Source organism: Hyperolius riggenbachi, chromosome 4, assembly GCF_040937935.1.
Source record: "Hyperolius riggenbachi isolate aHypRig1 chromosome 4, aHypRig1.pri, whole genome shotgun sequence".
In the NCBI taxonomy this organism is placed as follows: Eukaryota; Metazoa; Chordata; class Amphibia; order Anura; family Hyperoliidae; genus Hyperolius; species Hyperolius riggenbachi.
The window spans coordinates 281483753-281505987 of NC_090649.1; the positions used below are offsets into that span (position 1 = coordinate 281483753).

The window sequence follows — 22235 nt, forward strand, 5'->3', positions numbered from 1 at the left end:
ATTACAGTAATTTATTTTACATGGGAAACATTGTAGCCATTCTTTCACTATTAATGGAAGGCTTGTCAAACTTGGCACACTTGCTCATTGGGTGACTGGGATTAAAAGTGGGTGGAGCCTACAACAGCCAATCAAAATTCACCTATTGGTTTTCAAGGGGATTATTTAAATCACTACCATTCTTACACTGTTAATGCCAGAGGCCTCAAACTTGGTACAGTCGGTCATTGGGTGACTGGGGTTCAAATTCATAAAAGAGGGGGAAACCACAAACAGCCAATCAGATTTGTTTGATTGATTTCAGCCATTCTGGTAGTGGCAGGGTTTTCAAATTTGGCTAAGTTGGAAAAGGTGACTGGGATTAAAATGCAGGAAAATGGGTGGAGCCTACAACAGCCAATCAAAATTCACTGATTGGTTTTCAAGGGGAATATTTAAATTGTTGTCATTCTTACACTGTTAATGACAGAGGCCTCAAACATGGTACAATCGGTCATTGGGTGACTGTGGGTTCAAATTCAGAAAAGGTGACTGAGCCATAAACAGCCAATCATTTGAGTGATAAACTGCTTTCATTCTCACATTATTGATGCCAAGAACCCCAGAGCTCACAACCCTGTTCATTGAGTGACTGTGAGTTAAGGTTATGAAAAGTTGGTGGAGCCAACAACCAAATGTGAAAATTTAAACTGTGGCCATTCTTACACTGTACGCAAGGTTCTCAAATTTGGCACATTTGCTCACTGGGTGAATGGGATTAATATTCAGCAAAATGGGTGGCGCCTACAACAGCTAATCAAAATTCACCTTTTGATTTTCAAGGGAAATATTTAAATTTCTGCCATTCTTACACTGTTAATTGCAGAGGCCTTAAACCTGCTACAATCAGTCAATGGGTGACTGCAGTACCTATTGAGATGAAGGGACGGAGCCACAAACAGCTAATGGATTAGTTTGCTTTATTTCAATGGAAAAATTTAAATTCCTTCCGTTCTCATGTTATTAATGCCAGGCACTCCAAAGCTCACAAATTTGGTCATTGAGTAACTGTGTGTTAAAGTTAGAAAAAGTATTTGGACCCAACAACAACCAAATATATACTCAAGCAACGCCAGTTCTTCAGCTAGTTGATAATAAACATGATAAATGAAGCATAAATGTTTTTATAATGGACCATTTCTAAAATGGGCTTGAACAATTACTCTTCATAAAGTTAACTCTTTCCAATCCTACATTAGCCATTCCCTCTATAGGACCATATTCCAAAATAGGAAAACTGGCTATTGATTATTAATGCAGTTGCCAGATAAAATCTGTCACAGTGTCATCCTCTTCAGATCAATGTGTTGGTCTACATCTGACACTCTTATTTCCACCGGCTCCATCTGCCACTGCTGTACCACATAATATAAATATTACTTGGGCACTTTTGGCCTGATCACTAGTGGCGCTGCTGCTGGATCTAGTCCAACACAGTGTCACCCTGTGTGGTACTGTCGGAAAAAGTCTGACACTTTTTCTTCTTTCCAGCACCATGCAGTGCCACATAATAATGAATTGACGCTGGCACATGCAGGGGGGTGGAGCTACAGTGTGCAAGTGTCACTGCCACTGATGCCAGGTCTCCTCCTCGCTCTATTGCGAGGAGGTAAAGACCCTCCGTATTAGCGTTGCCACCACAAATCCCGATCACCCACGGACCCACATCCTCCCATCACACCGAAATAAAATTGTTATGGGGGTGATGTGGTTGATCGGGAAAAAGGATTGGAAAGAGTTAAGCCATATAATTATTGTTCACAGTCTTGTTCCTGTACCTTTTTCTACAAGCAAACACACACACACACACACACACACACACAACACGCGCACACACACACACACACACACACACACATACATATATATACACTAGGGAAAAGAAGAAAATAATTGTTCACTTCACGCTAGACACATGCTCTTTTCCAAACTGTAATCTTTATATCTCACTCAGAAAGGGGTTTAAGTATGATAAACGCTAAAGCCTCATACACACGTACAAGGGATGTCGCCCAGCCGGCATCGGGACCCGATACCTGGGCTGACATTGTAAGGGCTGAGGGTGAACAGACATGTTGCTACCCTGCAGGCTAGCAATGTGTTCTGTTGCTGTGGTGGTGGGGGAGGGGGCTGATAGAGCAGCACAGTAGTGATGTCATTCAGCTGCTAGGGTAAATGTGGAGGGTAATGCTCTTGGATAGGCTGCGTCAATCTGCCAGGCTGATTGTACTGCACAGTGCCAACACGGAGGAGATACCTCATTCAAAAAGGATGCTAATCTTCTTGGAGTTAATACCAGCGATATAGAAGTTTACGAGATTGCTCTTAATGGGAGTTACACTTAGATAGCTTTAGAGTTACTGTATATTAGTTGCTGCAATTAGTCGTTCTGTTAATATCTGGGTATTGAGGTCATTAGACCAACTGATTGCATAGCGCTTAAAGTGAACCTAAAGCCTACAAAAAAAATGAGATAAACTCACCTGGGGCTTCCCTCAGCCCCCTGCAGCCGATCGGTGCCCTCGCAGCTCCGGTCCGATGCCTCTGGACCCGCCGCCGAACACTTCCGGTTTGGCCGTCACCGGCCGACAGGCATGGGAACGCGAGTGATTGTTCGCGTTCCCAGCCTGTATATCGCCCCCTATGCTGCTATTGCGACCTCCTGGCCGCAATAGCAGCATAGGGGGCGATATACAGGCTGGGAACGCGAACAATCACTCGCGTTCCCATGCCTGTCGGCCGGTGACGGCCAAACTGGAAGTGTTCACCGGCGGGTCCAGAGGCATCGGACCGGAGCTGCGAGAGCACCGAACGGCTGCAGGGGGCTGAGGGAAGCCCCAGGTGAGTTTATCTCATTTTTTTTTTACTTTAGGTTATCTTTAAGGGGAGAGTTAGAGGTTGAGTGTAAGGTTTCATACCAAGTGGATATATCTTCTCTGCTTGGGCCTTTAAAGTTTAGTAGGGTAAGGATTTGGGCCAGTAGTTTAGGAATGCTTACTGTATATTGTGGGATTTGATTTAATGAAATATTCTGTGGTAATTGAAAAGTTGGGATTGAGGGAGCTTAAATTCTTTCTGAAGATCTGCAAATCTTTTCATTTTAACGCCATCAAATAAATCATTCAGAGATATGGATTTATTTATATATCATGTTTGTAGATTTAGATCTGGAATAAATTGATGTAAAACTGAGAGGGGGAAAATAGGACTGTGTTTTAGAGTAGAGTCAGGAGGGTGTTTAAGAAAGTATTCCCATGCAAGGAGTAAGGATCTGATCGTCGGGTATTGAGAGGTAGGGGCTTTTGCACCTAAAATCATGCTCATTAGTATTATACGAGGATCTTTAGTTAGAAGAAATTTTCCCATTTCTGCCCAGGGTTTATGAGATTGTGGGTTCCACCAGTTTTTAATCATATCCAATGAGGTGGCGTAATAATAAAAGTCTAAACACGGGAGGCCCATACCTCCCCATTTTTTTGGGTAAAGTCATCACCTTGAAAGGAACTCTTATTCTTTTCCCTTGCCAGATAAAGTGGGAAGTTTTGAATCAGGATGATACGGGATACACATTTTTTTTAATTCTGACAAATAAGATTTGCTCAAGGGTATGTTGACCATTCTGAACACATAAAGAATTTTTTGGAGGATAAACATTTTGAAAGTGGCCACTCGGCCAGACCATGACAACCATCTTTTTGACATATTGGCGCATTCTTTTTTGATAGAAGTCAGCAAGGGTACATTATTGCAAAGAAAAAGTTTTTCAATAGAGTTAGGTACTTTAATTCCCAAATATGAGACCTCGGATTCTGCCCACGGAAAGGGGAATTTGTCTGCTATATTGGATTTTACAGAGGGGGATATATTAAACCAGGGCCGGGACAAGGTCCACCATCAACAGAAGCTGAGCTGCCCAAGTGCACCCCCCCCCCCCCCCTCAAAAAATTAAGATATCCAAAAATAAGGCAGTATTTTTCCACAGGAGAACAGATTTATATACGGTAAATTAACAGCAAACAAGTGATACCAACATTTTTTTGTATAAATTAGGTAATAAGTGCCAATACAGTTAAATAAATTAACAGCAAAAGAACATGTATGTTTAAATGCAGAAAAAATTGCTTAAACACAACTGTAAACATTTGTTTTTCCTGAATCCTTAAAGCCTCATACACATGCTCAGCAAAAGTCTTTTAAATGCACAATTATCAAACAACTTGAAGAAGTTGGACAACTTTTGTCAAGTAAAATATCACTGATAAGAGGCGACCAACAACTGATAAGACGCAGCTCAAGTCAATCCAACTGTTGTAATTGCACATAAATATGCACAATTTAAAGGACAACTGTAACGAGAGGCATATGGAGGCTGCCATATGTATTTCCTTATAAACAATACCAGTTGCTTGGCTGTCCAGCTGGTCTATTTGGCTGCTGTAGTGTCTGAAAACAAGCATGTCAAAGCTGACAATGTCAGAAACACCTGATCTACTGCATGCGTGTTTAGGGGCTATGGCTAAAAGTATTAAACCTCATCTACACGGTACAATTTTCCATTAGATAGATGGAACTTGATAGATCTGATATGAAACTGCATCATGTGTAGACGTCCAAATTGTTTCTGATCAATTTTGTAATAGATAGTTATAGTGCCCAGTATGGGTAGTAAAGTGCCCCAGCCAGTATGGCTAGTATAGTGCCCCAGTATAGCTAGTATAGTGCCCAGTATAGCTAGTATAGTGCCCAGTATGGCTAGTATAGTAATAGATAGTTATAGTGACCAGTATGGGTAGTATAGTGGCCCAGTATAGCTAGTATAGGGCCCCAGCCAGTATAGCTAGTATAGTGCCCAGTATGGCTAGTATAGTGCCCCAGTATAGCTAGTATAGTGCCCAGTATGGCTAGTATAGTGCCCAGTATAGCTAGGATAGTGCCCAGTATGGCTAGTATAGTAATAGATAGTTATAGTGCCCAGTATGGGTAGTATAGTGGCCCAGTATAGCTAGTATAGTGCCCCAGCCAGTATAGCTAGTATAGTACCCAGTATGGCTGAAATAGTGCCCAAGTATAGCTAGTATAGTGCCCAGTATAGCTAGTATAGTGCCCAGTATGGCTAGTATAGTAATAGATAGTTATAGTGCCCAGTATGGGTAGTATAGTGGCCCAATATAGCTAGTATAGTGCCCCAGCCAGTATAGCTAGAATAGTGCCCAGTATGGTTAGTATAGTGCCCAGTATGGTTAGTATAGTGCCCAGTATGGCTAGTATAGTGCCCAGTATGGTTAGTATAGTGCCCAGTATGGCTAGTATAGTGCCCAGTATGGTTAGTATAGTGCCCAGTATAGCTAGTATAGTGCCCAGTATAGCTAGTATAGTGCCCGGTATGGGTAGTATAGTGCCCAGTATGGCTAGTATTGTGCCCAGCATGGCTAGTATAGTGCCCAGTATGGCTAGTATAGTGCCCAGTATGAGTAGTATAGTGACCCAGTATAGCTAGTATAGTGCCCAGTATAGCTAGTATGGTGCCCAGTATAGCTGGTATAGTGCTCTAGTATAGCTAGTATAGTGCCCCAGTATGGTTAGTATAGTGCCCAGTATAGCTAGAATAGTGCCTAGTATACCGGTAGCTAGTATAGTGCCCAGTATGAGTAGTATAGTAACCCAGTAAAGTTAGTATAGTGCCCAGTATAGCTAGTATAGTGCCCAGTATAGCTAGTATAGTGCCCAGTATAGCTAGTATAGTACCCAGTATGGTTAGTATAGTGCCCAGTATAGCTAGTATAGTGCCCCAGTATAGCTAGTATAGTGCCCAGTATGGTTAGTATAGTGCTCAGTAATATAGCTAGTATTCCAATATATCCACCATAATAATGCTGCGGCTGCCTGTTACACTTACTTTTACTTAATGATGAGGGTCAGACAGCCAGGCCGTGGGCCACACAGGGCAGGCGATTCCACTATCAACACAGGCACAGCCACACCACTGTCTCCTGCCTGACTCCTCCCTAGCTGCTGATTCACAGGCGAGGAGACAGCGTGACGTGGAGAGGGGGCGGGACCCACAGGCTGCCTGTCGACATCACGCAGAAAGGTGCACGCTGGTTGACCGCTCTGTGAGAGAGAGAGGGGCTGGCGGCGCCACAAGTTGTAGTGCGTCATGGTGACCATGGCAACAGGGTAGCGCGGAGAGCTGAATATGTATACACTCCGCTCTCACTCCGGCTTCAGAGACAGCCAGCATTCTGTGAATAGCGGCGGGCGCTGGGCGCAGTGGGCGGCACAGCAGGGCAAGCAGGCAGCATGAATACAGCGGGGGCGGCCAGCCAGAGGCAACACAGAGTCACAGACTGCAAGTTCCGCCCCTGAGAGTGCTAATGACCTGCGCCCTGAGGCTCCAGCCTCGCTGGCCTCTGTGTCGGCACGACCCTGTATTAAACGCTAGAAGAAGAGATTTATGATGGTTTCGTTTGTACAGTGAAGCTTCAGAAAATAAATTTAATTCCATCCTTACATGTTCTAAAGAATTGGTCGGATCGGTCAGGATCAAATCCGCAAACATGTTTATAACATGGTGGGTGTTACCAATTTGAACCCCTTTTATATTAGTATTTGAACAAATTCTTTGTCTCCATTAATAGCACGAATATTATCGGCGATTGTCGGGTTCCGTTTGAGATACTGAAGGATTTTGAGATAAAGCCTGCCGCATTGACTCTGGCCGACGGAGATGTGTATAGGGCTAGAATTGCTGTTACAATAGGAATCGAAAAGCCAAACTTGAGAAGTGTACTTCTCAGGAATTGCCAATGAACACTGTCGAATGCCTTCTCCGCATCCAATGTAAGAAGCACTGAAGGCATTCGACAGAGCTCCACATGTCTGAGTATACCCAGCATGTGTCTTGTGCCATCATTGACCTGTCTTCCTTTGGTAAATCCTACTTGGTCATATCCTAATAAGTTTGGTCTTATCTGCATCAAGCGATTAGCCAACAGTTTTGCGTATAATTTGAGGTCCGCGTTTAAAGTGAACCAGAGACGAAGCACCCTTGTGTATTTTACCATAGAAATCAGTGGGAACATTAGAGAAAACATTTACCATGCTCTCTGTTCCATCCTCACTGCTAAAAGTGTCTGTTATCTAGCTGAGATAAGAATCCCGGACTGAGCATTGATTCTGGCTTTGCTATAATGACTCAGCTATAATGATTCCTGAGCAAAGCCAGCAGGGGGCAGGCTTGGACTTGAAGACAGCAAAGAACACAGTCTCAGCTATAATTATTCTGTAGCAAAGCCAGACCGACTGCTTAGTCGGGATTCTTATCTTAGAGGTGATAACAGGCAAATTAAACAGAGAACAATGTAACAAAGAGCAGATTAGGTGTTTACTGTCATGTTCCCACTGATTTATAAGGTAAAATACATGAGGTTGCTTCATCTCTGGTTCTCTTTAATAGTAAAATAGGACGGAAATTCGCTGGAGAGGACTGATCTTTCCCTGGTTTAGGGATCACTATAATGATTGCTTCCAAATATTCGCTGGGAATATTATTCCCTTCTTAGAAGGAATCAAATAATGACAGGAGAGAAGGTACTAGAGAGTCTGCAAATGTTATGAAATACTCATTGTTGTAACCATCAGTCCTGGTGCTTTATTCCGTTTAAGGACTTTGATGGTTTTCAGAATTTCTGATTCTGTGAACGGGCTATTTAAGAATTTTAATTGTGTCGCTGAAACCTTAGGGAGATTGATGGAATTTATAAAATTATTTATCGATTCTTCTGAGGGTTGGGGAGTTGCAGGGTCGTTTTTGAGGTTGTATAATTGAGCCTAATAATCGCTAAAGAGATCTGCAATCGCTTTAGGATTGGAAATTTTACTCTTGGAAATAGGGTGAGTCATAGTATGAATTCTGAATTTCATTTGTTTGCTTTGTAGTTGTCTAGCTAGTAGTTTACTAGCTTTATTGCTCTGGGAATAAAATGTTAAGTTTGCTTTTTGTAGCATGTACCGTATATACTCGCAAGCAAGCCGAATTTTTGACCCCCCAAAAGTGGGCCAAAAGTTGGGGGGTCGGCTTGCTTGCGAGTCATGTGTGGGTGGGTGGGTGGATAGGTGCTGTCCCTCCCCGCTCCCCCCGCGGCCACCGCTGCTATTACCTTAGGCGGCGCCGCTGCCTCTATCCCCGTCCTCCTCCGGTAACTCATTCACAGCAGCGCGCCCCCCGCTGCTGTGATGACGCAGGAAACCATAGAGAGCGGTTCCCATAGTAACGGCATCACGCTACAGGAAGCCGCTCTCTATGGTTTCCTCGTCATCACAGCAGCGAGAGGCGCGCTGCTGTGAATGAGTTACTACCGGAGGAGGACGGGGATAGAGGAAGCGGCGCCGCCTGAGGTAATAGCAGCAGCGGCGGCCGCAGGGGGAGCGGGGAGGGACAGCACCTACCCACCCATACTGGGGCATTATGCTAGCTATATGGGGCACTATACTAGCTATAATGGGGCACTATACTAGCTATACTGGGGGCACTATACTAGCTATACTGGGGGCACTATACTAGCTATACTGGGGGCACTATACTAGCTATACTGGGGGCACTATACTAGCTATACTGGGGGCACTATACTAGCTATAATGGGGCACTATACTAGCTATAATGGGGCACTATACTAGCTATAATGGGGCACTATACTAGCTATACTGGGGGCACTATACTAGCTATACTGGGGGCACTATACTAGCTATACTGGGGGCACTATACTAGCTATACTGGGGGCACTATACTAGCTATACTGGGGGCACTATACTAGCTATACTGGGGGCACTATACTAGCTATACTGGGGGCACTATACTAACTATACTGAGCACTATACTAGCTAAACTGGGGCACTTCACTAGCTATACTGAGCACTATACTAGCTATACTGAGCACTATACTAGCTATACTGGGGCATTTTACTAGCTATACTGAGTACTACCTACCTATACTGAGCACTATACTAGCTAAACTGGGGCACTTCACTAGCTATAATGAGCACTATACTAGCTATACTGAGCACTATACTAGCTATAATGAGCACTATACTAGCTATACTGGGGCATTTTACTTGCTATACTGAGCACTACCTACCTATACTGGGCACTATACTAGCTATACTGGGACATACTGGGGGATCACGCGGCCAGCGTTTCCTACCCCCGGCTTACATGAGGGTCAATCATTTTTTCCTGTTTTTTGGGGTAAAAGTGGGGGGGTCGGCTTACATGCGGGTCGGCTTGCTTGCGAGTATATACGGTAGTCGTATTGGTGTAATAGGAGGGAGGAGCATTTTTTCTTTGATTTGGATTAAGGCTAATAAGTCATTATACATTTTGGCCCTTTTTCTTTTAACTATAGAACCCTGTCTTATTAAAAGGCCATGAATTAACGCCATATGTGCTGACCAGGTTGATGCTGGGCTGATTTCAGGGCTACCATTCCTCTCCAGAAATTCTTTAATTTCATCTTTTAGCTTTTGTACAAAAGATTGGTCAACAAATAGAGAGCTATTAAGTTTCCAGAAAAATGTTTTTTTAATGTTTGGACCATCCTTGATGCAGATGTGAACAGGCACATGATCCGACCAAGTTTTGGTTCCTATTGATGTAGATACAGCCTCTTGTAACATGATTTTGTCTATTAGGAAAAAAGCAATCCTAGAATATGATCTATGAATATGAGAAAAGTATGAGTAATCCCTCTCTGTGCCATGTAAAATCCTCCAAGGATCATATAGGTTAAACCATCTTAATTGATTGTCTATAGAAACAAAGGATCTGTTGGAGCCAGAGGGCGAGTCCAATGAGGAAATAGTTGCATTAAAATCCCCCCCAGCAACAGCAGGCCCTGTTTGATTGCATTAACAATTCCAAATAACTTAAGCAAAAAGGTTTTTTGGCCTTTGTTAGGGCCATAAACTGCTACTATAGTAACCAATCTATCATTGAGGTGACCCACAAAAATAATAAATCTGCCCATTGGATTGATGTCTACAGATATTGGTATCACTTTTAGATCTCTGCTAAAGGCCATTAACCCCCCCCCCCCCCATTTTTTTCTTTATAAATGTGCTATGGTAGATAATAGGGAAATTTGAATGTTTACATAGATGTGTATCTTTAGCTTCGGCAGGTCGAAGTGGTGTTACCATGGAAACCGATCCATGTCAGTTCACGGAGGGTGTCTCCGTGAACAGTCAGGCTAAATGTAAGCACGCGGGGAAGAAATCCCCTGTGTTTACATCATAGCAGCAGCGCCGTAAAGGAGATCGGCAATCCCCGGCCTCTGATTGGCCGGAGATCGCCGGCATCTGATAGGCTGAAGCGCAGCCCATAGCCTGCGGGAGAGGGAGGTAAGGGCAGAGAGGGCAGAAATCGCTGCGGAGGGGGGCTTTGAGGAGCCACATCCCCCCACTATGCAGAAATAGCCGGCGGCGATCAGACCCCCCCAGCAGGACATCCCCCTAGTGGGGAAAAAAGGAAAGTCTGGTCGCCCTGGCTCAATCCTGATCAGTGCTGCGGGCTGGAGAGCCCACGCAGCAACGATCATTGGAAAATCCCCTGGTCCTTATGTGGTTAAAGAGAACAATTTCTAGATAGGGATGCATCGCATAATCATTGTAGAGAAGAGCACAGATAGGACCAGTAAATTTAAAAATAACAAAAACATTAACATTTGAGCTTAGCAGCACAATCGTGTTTCAACATAACCCGAGCGTGTAGCTGCATGAGTAGGTGCAGCAAAGTTCCATGACCTGCACCAGTATTGGGACATAAACCAAAAGAAAAACCGTCTCCAGTCACCTTATCATAAGAGCAATCCAAAGGCATTGGAGTGAGAAGAGTGAGGCCAAATCGGGAGACCTAAAGCCTGGTTTCAGCACTTATTTTGAACCCGCCAAGGTGGCAGGGTTTGCATTACGTTGAAAATCACTTGGGATCTGAATTTGTAGCTGTTTAAACAGCTTGAAGCCAGAGTCATAAGACACAATCACATATTGCTTGTTTCTAAAGGAAAAGATGAGCTTCGTGGGGAAACCCCATTTGTACTGGATTTGCAGAGACTGAAGTGTTTTAGTGTAGGGTTGGAGTTCTTTGCGAAGTTGCAGCGTTGCAGGAGAAAGGTCAGCGTACAAGTGAATGTGAGCATATGGGTCTGGGAAGGAGCCTGCTTTCTGAATAGCTATCACGAGATCTTCTTTTACTTCATAGAACAAAAAGCAAACAATTACGTCTCTGGGAACTGCGTCAGCCAGAAAAGATGGTTTTGGTAAGCAATGGGCTCGGTCTAGAGTTAGTTCTACATCAGAGACTTGTGGGAGGATCGATTTGACCATAGATTTGATATATGGTTTAAGTTCATGTGTGGAGATTTGCTCTGAAATGCCACAAAGTTTCAAATTATTCCTCCTGCTCCTGTCTTCTAAATCAGCCGATTTCATTTTTAGCCATGTAATATCTGTAGTGTGGGCCTCAGTGACGTCCACCATTGTGTTGTGCTCTTTAGTTAGCTCTGATATTTTGCACTCTGATCTGTGTATCCTTTCGCCCATATTTGCTAGTCCCTGACGCAATTCAGTAGTAATGGCAGAGATCTCAGTGAACAACAAGGATTTTTAAATGTCAATAATATATCTTTTATGTATGCCTGTGATGCAGCCTGCTCTGTAGCAGGAAAGGCTTCCATAGGGTATGGCGCTGCTAGGCCTCTGCAAGTTGTATGTGAGGCATCATATTCACCTACCCTTCTGCTGTAAGCGTTGTCCTCCTCCCTTCTGGATTTCGATTTAGCCGGGCTGTTAGTAGGGGAGACAGGATCGGAAGCCGGTGTCCTCCCCTCCAGTGATTGTTGTGGATTTGCGCTGTCCATTTGTGGAGCTGGCTGCTGCGTGGAACTCGAGCCGGCACCATCTTGGGAGCGCATCTCTGTCGCTGGAGCATATAAATCTGTGAGCTTCTTCGGTCGGGAGAATGCGCCTTTCCTCTTCCGCAATGTTTCGGGGGCTGCTACCATCTCCTCTGGGTCAGCCATGGGTTTTTCTCCAGGTGGGTTCTGGTTTGGAGCCACTTTGTCCAGGCTTTAGACGGAGCTACCTCAAAGCGCGTCCATCTTCCTCTCCGCGTAAGCCACGCCCCAGGACAGATAGCACTTCTATTGAGAAGTTTTTTGAGAAATAGATGTTTATTTTTTTTTATGTCTTTAACCCTTTCATTGCCAGCCAGCTGATACTTCATTCGCAGACGCTACTGTGTTAATTTACATAACAATGTAGTTTAACACAGTAGCGGCCGCGAGTGAAGTATGGCGGAAACGCTAATTCACTTGAGCAGGGCCACCCGCAGTTAATGTTACGAAAATTGCTAAGGAAGCAATGCGCGTAACTAAGAAAGGCACACTCCTTACATGGCAGCGAGCGCTGCTATGTAAGGCGTGCATAGCACGCACTACAGAACATTAAGCTGCGCAACTTTAGCCCATTATATATTGTTCTTTCCGTAAGAAATTGGCTTGAACACTGAAACAATTTTATTTACTTTTTCTGGAGATATAACACAATTTGTGAGTGAAATATGTAATTAAAAAAAAAAAAAAAAAGGTGAAATAAAAATGAAATATTTTTCTGTTGTGTTTTTTTTTTTTCAAAGAAGAATTACATTCACTGACAATAATTTTACTGTTTGTAAAAGCCCTCATTCTGCTGAATCCAACAATACCAGATATGTATTGGTATCCCAGATTTCCTGTCCTGGAATAGGTGCGCCAGTACATGGGGCCAGATATAGTTGCAGCCAGTATAGGTAGCCAGGACTAGATGCCCCAGTCCAGGTAGCCAGGTATAGATGTAGCCAGTATAAGTAACCAGGTATAGGTGCCAACAATATAGGTAGCCAGGTATAGCTGTAGTTAGTATAGGTAGCCTTAAATAGGTGTGCCAGTACAGGTAGCCAGATATAGGTGCAGCCAGTATAGGTAGCCAGGAATAGATGCCACAGTCCAGGTAGCCAGGTGCAGCCAGTATAGGTAGCCAGGTATAGATGCAGCGAGCATAGGTAGCCAGATATAGGTGCAGCCAGTACAGGTAGCCAGATATAGGTGCAGCCAGTATAGGTATCCAGGAATAGGTGCCCCAGTATAGGTAGCAGGTGTAGGTGCCCCCCCAGTTCTCCGCGATACCCGAGCCACGGAAGTTTGCCGGGGGCCGTTCACCGCCGAACCGTTCGGGCCATCTCTAATTAACATTTAGACTAATATCTGACATCTACTTTGCCCATATTGCCACACACTACCAATCTATTATCTAGATTGGGGCAACATTTTACTTCGGCAAGGTGCCAGATTATATCTATAGTACCTTTTCTATATTTTTTCGGAGGTGTGAGGATCTGCGCGGCTGCCTGCGCAGACAGGCAGCCTTTTGACCACTGTTCAGGTCTGCATTCTGCAGGTCTCTGGAAGAGAGACCTTCTGTCAGTTTTGCAGCTTGCTGCAGAGGAATTTGCATACGTTTGTCATGCAAATTGCCCAGCCACATCCTTTGTAGGCTTGCACTATATATACCATGCAGGGCCGGCCCTAGACTTTTTGCCGCCTGAGGCAAAAAATTTTTTTTCCGCCGCCACCCCCCCCCCCGCGCGCTCTGGGGGGCTGCCGAGCTGGAGGGGTAGCTGGCAGGACGGGGGTATTGGGCCTAGCGGCGGGGAGGGGGTCGTACCCCCCCTCCCTCGCCTGGGTCCCCCGAACTGCGCTCCCCTCCAGCCTTACATAGAAGAAGCAGCCGCTATTTGTAAGACGCACGGGCGGGGAGGACTCACCTCTTCCCAGCGTGCACTCCACTGACATCACTTCCTGCAGCGTTGCAGGAAGTGACGTCAGTGGAGCGCACGCTGGATCGAGGAAGAGGTGAGTCCTCCCCGCCCGTGCCTCTTACAAATAGAGGCTGCTTCTATGTAAGGCTGGAGGGGAGCGGAGGACGGGAGACCCAGGCGAGGGAGGGGGGGGGGGGTCCGACCCCCCCTCCCCGCCGCTAGGCCCAATACCCCCGTCCTGCCAGCTACCCCTCCAGCTCGGCGGCCGGCTCCCCGCACGGACGGGCGGATGCCGCCCCTGGAAATTTGCCGCCTGAGGCAAAAGTTTCACCCCGCCTCATGAGCGGGCCGGCCCTGATACCATGTGATATCACAGATCTTTGCTGGTCATAAGGATTTCTTCCTGTGAAACACTCCTGGAGGAGTGTCAGCCTTGCTCTTTGTTTGAAGATTAGCTTAGTGTAATTCCTGGAACTGCACTAGGCAGGTTTCCCTAGTGCAGTTAGGATTGCATATCTGTTTTGTTTGTCTGTTGCGATTGTCCTGTCCCAGCGGTGGTCGACAGGAAATCGTTCTGTGTGTCTGGGTGCTAACCGGAACAGCGGTTGTTACTGGTAGCCTCTTCTGATCTGTCTTCCTGGATCGCACTCGCCTTGCGCTAGTGCTGTGGATCCTTCTGGTCTGCTACTCTCTTGCTGTACTTGGATCCGACTCGCTTTGCACTAGTGCTGTGGATCCTTCTGTCCTGTCTTCCTGGATCGCACTAGCCTCTTGCGCTAGTGCTGTGGATCCTATCTCTCACTTGTTCCTATTTTTGTGTATCTGTCTTGTCTGCTACGAACGCTCGCTGGAGGCTCGGTGAGGTAACCATTAAGCAAGCGCTCGCGTCCTATGTTTCATGTTTGTCTGTCGGTGGTTAGTTAGGCGTGCTTGTCTCTGTTGTGCTTATCACGCGGAGACCGCGCATAAACCCATGCACTGTTGCGAATGAGTGCGGTGTTCGCGCTTAGCTAGCGTTTGTTATTTTCCTTGTCTCCTCATTGTATTATTTGCTGTGCCTTTGCTACTCTCGTGCTCTGCCTTGCTGTAGCCTTGTGTCACGTCTGGTGATTGCACTTCTCGCGATCGCGTTCCTATTTCATATCTGCTGTTGTGTGTGCACTGTCGCGGGTTGGCGACTGGATTGGTGCACACACATACAATCTGTCTCTGTGCTCATCCTCAATCGCTTCTCTTGCGATTGCGTTTCTTCCCTTCGTGCAATTCCTGTCTGGCGTCTGTGGTAGGGCAGAGGATCTGTTCCTCTGCACTCCACAGCTCCACCTGCCGACAGGGATTTCCCTCTACAGGTGCATTGCACCTTTTGCTGGGTTCCCGCAAATTATACGCTTGTGGAGGATTTCCGCAGTGTCAGCGCACGTCTTGTGCGCTGATCACGGAGAGAATCCCACAATCGTTACAGGAGGCTTTTTTGTCATATGTAAAAAATTGATACTATGTGTACCGACCAAGGGAAGGCATGACAGCCATATTTTGTTTTTAATTGATTTCAATCATTGTTCCCTCAATAAAATATTTATATTCCTTAATTGTTCTAGGTATTTTCTTTATAGATCACAATCTATTTATCAGCATTTGTAGAGGGAAGCTCCTTTTCTTATTTTTTGAATAATAATTATATGGTAGGACATTAGACTATGACTATGGTAGGGATTAGATTGTGTGCTCCTTTGGGGACAGAAAAGTGACATGACTATGTACTCTGTAAAGTGCTGCAGAGGATGTCAGTGCTGTATAAATACATAATAATAATAATAATAATAATATGGCAGGACATTAGAGTATGGCTATGGTAGGGATTAGATTGTGAGCTCCTCTGCGGATAGTCAGTGGCATGACTACGTACTCTGTAAAGTGCAGCAGGAGATGTCAGGGCTATAGAAGTACATAATAATAATAATAATAATAATAATAATATGGCAGGACATTAGACTATGACTATGGCAGGATTAGATTGTGAGCTCCTCTGAGGACAGTCAGTGACATGACTATGTACTCTGTAAAGTGCAGCAGGAGATGTCAGGGCTATATAAATACATAATAATAATATGGTAGGATATTAGAGTATGGCTATGGTAAGATTATATTGTGAGCTCCTCTGAGGACAGTCGGTGACATGACTGACTACGTACTCTGTAAAGTGCAGCAGGAGATGTCAGGGCTATGTAAATACATAATAATAATATGGTAGGATATTAGAGTATGGCTATGGTAGGATTAGATTGTGAGCTCCTTTGAGGACAGTCGGTGACATGACTATGTACTCTGTAAAGTGCAGCAGGAGATGTCAGTGCTATATAAGTACATAATAATAATATGGTAATATATTAGATTTTAAGCTCCTCTGAGGACAGTCGGTGACAGGACTATGTACTCTGTAAAGTGCAGCAGGAGATGTCAGGGCTATGTAAATACATAATAATAATATGGTAGGATATTAGAGTATGGCTATTGTAGGATTAGATTGTGAGGTCCTCTGAGGACAGTCGGTGACATGATTATGACCGAGGGAGAAAGAGCACAAGAGGGAATGGGGGAGAGTACAAAATGGAGGGGGTATATGAAAACAGGGGGAGCACAACAAGAAGAGGGGTTATGAAAACAGGGGGGGAGGGTGCAAGATAGAAAGGGAGGGATAGAACAACAGAGAAGGGGGACAGCACAAATGGAAGGGGGGGCAGCTTTACCTCCAGGCACATGGAATGATTCACACAGGATTCAGCAGCGCAGCAGTCTGCCTGTGCATGCTGAATGTCCCTCCAGCTGGAAGCTCCTTTCTGGGCCTGTGTCCTCTTCCCGGGATCTGTGTCTCTCTGCGAGGGGGAGGCGGGGCCGCTGCACTTCACACTCTCTCCCCCTGCCAGCTCACACAGAGTACCTTGTCACTGCAGGGGGGGGGGGGGAGAGAAAGCAGGACAGCCCCACACAGCAGCATCCCATCTCTAGCTGAAAAGGAGCTTTTAGATTCAAATGAGGAGTCTCACATGGCAGAAGAGGTTCTTCTCACGCATTGGCTGCCTAGCCCCATGTGACCCCTGCAGCCATGGCAATGGCAGGGATGCTGCGAACCTCCGTACATCGGGAGCACTGTAAGCACAGGGCACACTAGATCCCCGCCCATATCCGGGGCACTCCCGACAAGATACTGGTCCTGTGCCCCGGTCCTAAGCCCCTAGCGACACGCATGACAGCACCCAATATGCCCACATACAGGCACCATAACAACTAGCATACCCCCCATTGCAATGTGCTGTGGTACCATGCTGGGTGCTGTGTAGTGCCTCTATGGGGCATGCTGGGTACTGTGTGCCCTGCTGTTTGCTGTGGTGCCTCTACTCTGCCTGGGAATAGATCTGGGGCACATGCCACTGATCTTTGGGGCTAGCAACGCCCCTGTTTGAATGTCTTAAAATACAGGGCTGTCTGTCCATCCGGGTCTTGGGCCTTAGAAGCCTTGAGCTTCTGAATCACTCCTTCTGAGATATAGGGGCATTTTATTTCAAACTATCAGTTATGGATAGGGATGGGATTGGGATACCGTTCAAGTAATCCAGAATGTTTGAGGCTTTGACCTTATCCCGGTTAATAGTGGTACCACAACAAGTTTGCCTTCAACACACCCTACAGTGTCACCTAAAGCCAGGAAATCTGCTGTCTGCTACATCTGCTTGATAAAGCCTCAGGCAGCTGGAACTGCTCAAAAAGAGAGTTACTAGCTTGGAGCATTTGTAATAATATAAGGCTGTGTTTGTCTAACTCACTCTGGCTTTATATACCAACTAGGTGGCCTAAGCCCATTTAAAAACGGGCTCTAGGTCTGTGTGGAATCCCCTCCCCTTTCCTCTCCTCTCCCCTCCTCCCCTTTCCTCCCCTCCCCTTTCCTCTCCCCTTTCCTCTCCTCCCCTCCCCTTTCCTCTCCTCCCCTCCCCTCCCACCTCCTCTCTTCCAACCTCCCACCTCTCCTCCACCCGCCGCAAACGCGCTCGCGCCCGCAGCGCGCGCATGCCGCCCGCAAACGCATGATGGCAGGCACGCCGCACGCGACCGCCCTCGCGCGCACGTCACCCGCCCCCGACCGTGCGCACGTCACCCGCCCACCTCAGACCCGGCCGCCCGCTGATCCGCCGCACACTCGAGCCGAGTATCCCATGCTATCCCTGTGTAGCGTTGTCCGTGCTGCGCACAAGTGCACAACGGTTCAGCACGGACAACGCTACACAGGGACAGCGCACGGACACTTGGGTTTTATTATAGAGAATAAAAGCCAGAGCGGGAAATAGGGCGCCCTCGGTCGCTTGGAAACTTGGGTGCTGCATAGACTGCACCACAATACTAGTTTGGATTTAGCCAAAGCACCTGGTGCAGCAGAGATTTTCACAGAGATAGCGGGCATGAGGTAAGTTACCGTATGTGATTGTGTAGGTGTAGATTAGTGTGAGGAGTAGGTAAGGGTAGGATAGTGATAGAAGTAAATAGAGGGATGGTTAGAGTGAGAGGAAGATTAGTTAAAGCAATAATGGAACATGAGTAAAATTACCAATATTGTATTATAGTAATTAGTCAGTGTAACATTGCTGATAATATTCTACTAATAGCTTAGCCCAGCACACAAGTTTCTCTGATGCTCTTTTATGATGTATGCATCAAAGCAGTCCCTGACATTATTATTATTAATTGTTATTTATATAGTGACGACTTATTCCGCAGCGCTGTACAGAGTATATACAGTGTGTTCACTAACTGGCCCTCAGAGGCGCTCACAATCTAATCCCTACCATGATGATATGTTCATCATAGTCTAGGACCAATTTAGGGGGAAGCCTATTAACTTATCTGTAGCTTTTTGGGATGTGGGGGGAAATTGGAGTGCCTGGAGGAAACCCACACAGACATGATAAGAACATAGTAACTCATTGCAGATAGTGTATCATATATCAAAAAGACTATTGGTTTTAAGTAGATGTGCAAAAAAAATTGCATTTGATTAATTGGACAATTTAAAAGCAAAATTTAAAAGCAAGCAAGTAGCGCAGCTTTAAATGCATCTAGCTTGCCACTTGTATGCAAGCACACTCCAATCAACCTCATGCACTCCACATTCATCTAATTGCATAGTGCAGTGATCCACATCGATCAGTATATGTATGGTCAGTAGAAACTAGAGCAATGTCTCTTTGTATATTACAGCAGATTGAATCTTCTATTTAGGCCACTACAATCTCTTGTTTCAACAAGACAAAGTCCATTATCGATGTAAATGAATGTTGATTTGCCAAACTCACATAAGCAAAAGATATTGCAGATGGTGCCCTGGCTGGGATTCCAGCAATAACTAATGCTGGGAATACACGGTTCGTTTTTGAGGTGATTAGATGGTTTGCTAGATAATTTTCGACATGTCCGATCTCTCTTTTGATTCTTTCGCCGCTCGATTTCTGATAGACATGAATGGAAAAAGATAAGAAAAAGGAGCGGAAGATAAGAGAATCGACTGCAGAATCAAGCGGCAAAAACGATCGAGAGGAGAATCAAGAGCCAGAAAGGAACCGTGTATTCCCAGCATTACACTGCTGATGCCATAGCTCACAGTGTGATACAGCTGCTTACCCCATTGACATGACAATTTATCTTAGCTTTAGAATGGCTCACTCTAATGCACAATAACATCCCCTGGTATTATAATACGTTACCTCTCATGATAATCTGGAAATTCTAATGAATGGTCATCGTAATACACGAGATCTAAATAGGGAAAAACATAACTTGCAGTTTACAAGTTATGGAGCCCTTCCAACTTTCAATATACAGGATAAGACAAAATAGTAGAACATTTAACCCTTTCTGGACCAGCCCCCTCTGCCCCCTTAAGGACCAGAGGGTGCTGGTCCAGCAAACCGCCGCTTCCCGACGAATCGCCGCAAGTTACCGTTGCTCCCGCCGGACACGCCGCTCTGTCCCCGCCGCAGGCTGCTCTCTCTGCCGTCGCTATGACGGCAGAGCGCTGTGCGCCGGTCAGGAGCCGCTTTCATTGGCTCCTGACCCTGTCACTCCATGTAAGTCAATGGGAACGGCTTACAGGAATGACAGGGCCAGGAGCCAATGAAAACTGCTCCTGCCCGGCTCACAGTGCTCTGCCGTCATAGAGGCGGCAGGGCATCACATTGCAGCGGGGGCAGAGCGGACCAAGCGACGCGGACGGGCTGGGGCGCGCGGTCAATAGGACGTAGAGTTTACGTCCGGTCAGGACCGCAGCGCCCCCTGCCCGACGTAGATTCGTACTCGCTCGGTCCGAAAGTAGTTAAGGTGCAAATATCTAAACACAGTGGCCCATATGCAATTCACTTTTTCACCTAAGTTTTCATCTAGGAGATCATTTTTAATCTTCTGTTTAAAATAACTTTTCAGCACTTTGTAATTGAAAAATATCAAAAGTAGGTGGAAAAGTACTGCCAAGATTATTCTGAGTATTTTCTTGCTTCCCCGTGGCTTGAAAAGCATTTTATTGACAAGGTGTAAAAATATCAACTTGTAGAAAACTAAGGAGAAAAAGTGAATTGCATATGGGCCTGTGTATTTAACTGTAATAAATTATTTCCATACTAGTAACAAAGGCCCGCCCCTTACAACACGGGCGCTAGGCCACGGCTGCTAGCCCCCACACCGCGCAATGCGTGCACAGACGCATCCCGATTGCCCATATCCCATCAATGTCCAAAGTATATGCACACAGGGAGATGTTGCTTGCTTTGCAGGTGGAAAAAACTGCTATTTCCTACAATACAATGGGGTTCACAGTCAGCAAACTGTCAGGTCTGGAGGGGACACACACACAGAGGGAGAGGACGTAGAGACATTTAGGTATTATTATAAAGGATACTTTCAGAAATAAAGGTAATATGTGTAAGCATTAATAATGCAGATATGAAACAATTGGTGAGAGCATGCGCTGAATCTCCTGCATGTAATCCATCTCCACTGGCGCAGTTGCCAGTGGAGATGGGAAATTCAAACTATATTTTAAATAAACAGCTGTTATGGACTAATGGGGATCTTTCCTTATTTGTTTGTCAATGACTTGATTAGCTAGCTATTGGTTCTTTTTTAATGTATAGACTCATCAAGTACCAAGTATGAAAATGGATATTATGAAATAGTCTAAAGCTTTCTGATTTTTGCTGTAGCTATGTATTGCCATTTTTGCTGATTGTGTCAGTACATTAAAAACATTCACTGCACTTATATTAACCTGTATAGAAATACTTAAAATATGTAAGCTCCTGCTAGAATATTTTATTTAGAAGTATAATAAGGTTTTATTTATTTTATTATATTGCATTATATTGCACTTATTGGGTATTTTACATTAGTATAATATAGCATCTCTTCTTTTCAACGGACGACATCTCAGCCACTGACTCACTGAACCTAAGCTAAGCAGTAGATAGCTGCTTTCCCAGCATTTTTTAGAAATAATTCATTATTCGTTTTAAATCATGCAATTGTGATTTACAAGCTCTGTACTGAGTCTATTGCCCTGTACATTACACTCTAGACTCTGGTGTTACAAGTCCATTGACTGTAAAACGATCATAGAGAACATTGTATCAGTCATACAAAACGGATATGTGTACTATCCCTCTACACAATACAGCAGTCTAGTCATATGCAGCAACATCTATTTGAAGTATTTTATCATATTTCTCTGCAGCCCAATATAGCAATGCTGCCACAAGTTATGCCCAGCCTAATATACATTTTTACAGCACAGTAAACGGTGTTCATAGACATTCATGTGATAAAGGATGAATGTATTTTACTAGGTTAATTAGTTACTGAGAGAACCTTGTCTCACGTGCAGTAAATAGAATCTCTTACCTTGACTCTTGGTGTTAAATGGTAAAAATGGTGGTGGCCCCTTCACACTGGACTGCCTTGGATTTCTCTCAGGGAAGAAGCCAGACATGTAGACGACATTTGGAGGAACCAGGAGCAGTAGGATGCTGAAGTATAACTGCATGTTTCCAGACTTTTTCTGCAGTGGCAAAAAAATAAGAAAACTCTCACATTCCATTAAGCAATTGGTTCTGTAATTGGTTTATATTATACTTCCTAAGCATGTAAATATTGCCTGTACTGCAATTCAAAGTAAAAAAATAAATTCAGTGCTAGTGTTCCACAGGAGTCAAAAATCCATGTATATATTCACTAGATTCCTGCACAGCTTCCACAATCCAGCTCCCGGCTGACGTTTTGGAAATTATGTACTTTGAACAAATATTCTAAATTG

At 45.0% G+C, this 22235-nt stretch overlaps 2 protein-coding genes across 4 annotated transcripts in view; one reads left to right on the top strand and one right to left on the bottom strand.

The window, feature by feature from the left end:
• NT5DC1 (5'-nucleotidase domain containing 1) overlaps window positions 1–22235 on the top strand; it is a 375186-nt gene that overhangs the window by 87450 nt on the left and 265501 nt on the right. The window lies entirely within an intron of this gene.
• Window positions 1–22235, bottom strand: part of COL10A1 (collagen type X alpha 1 chain) — a 102888-nt gene that overhangs the window by 19808 nt on the left and 60845 nt on the right. The window contains exon 2 of the mRNA XM_068231329.1: window positions 21824–21980. Coding sequence (XP_068087430.1) covers window positions 21824–21965 — 142 coding nt within the window. The 5' untranslated portion in view covers window positions 21966–21980. The remainder of the gene's footprint in view (window positions 1–21823; window positions 21981–22235) is intronic.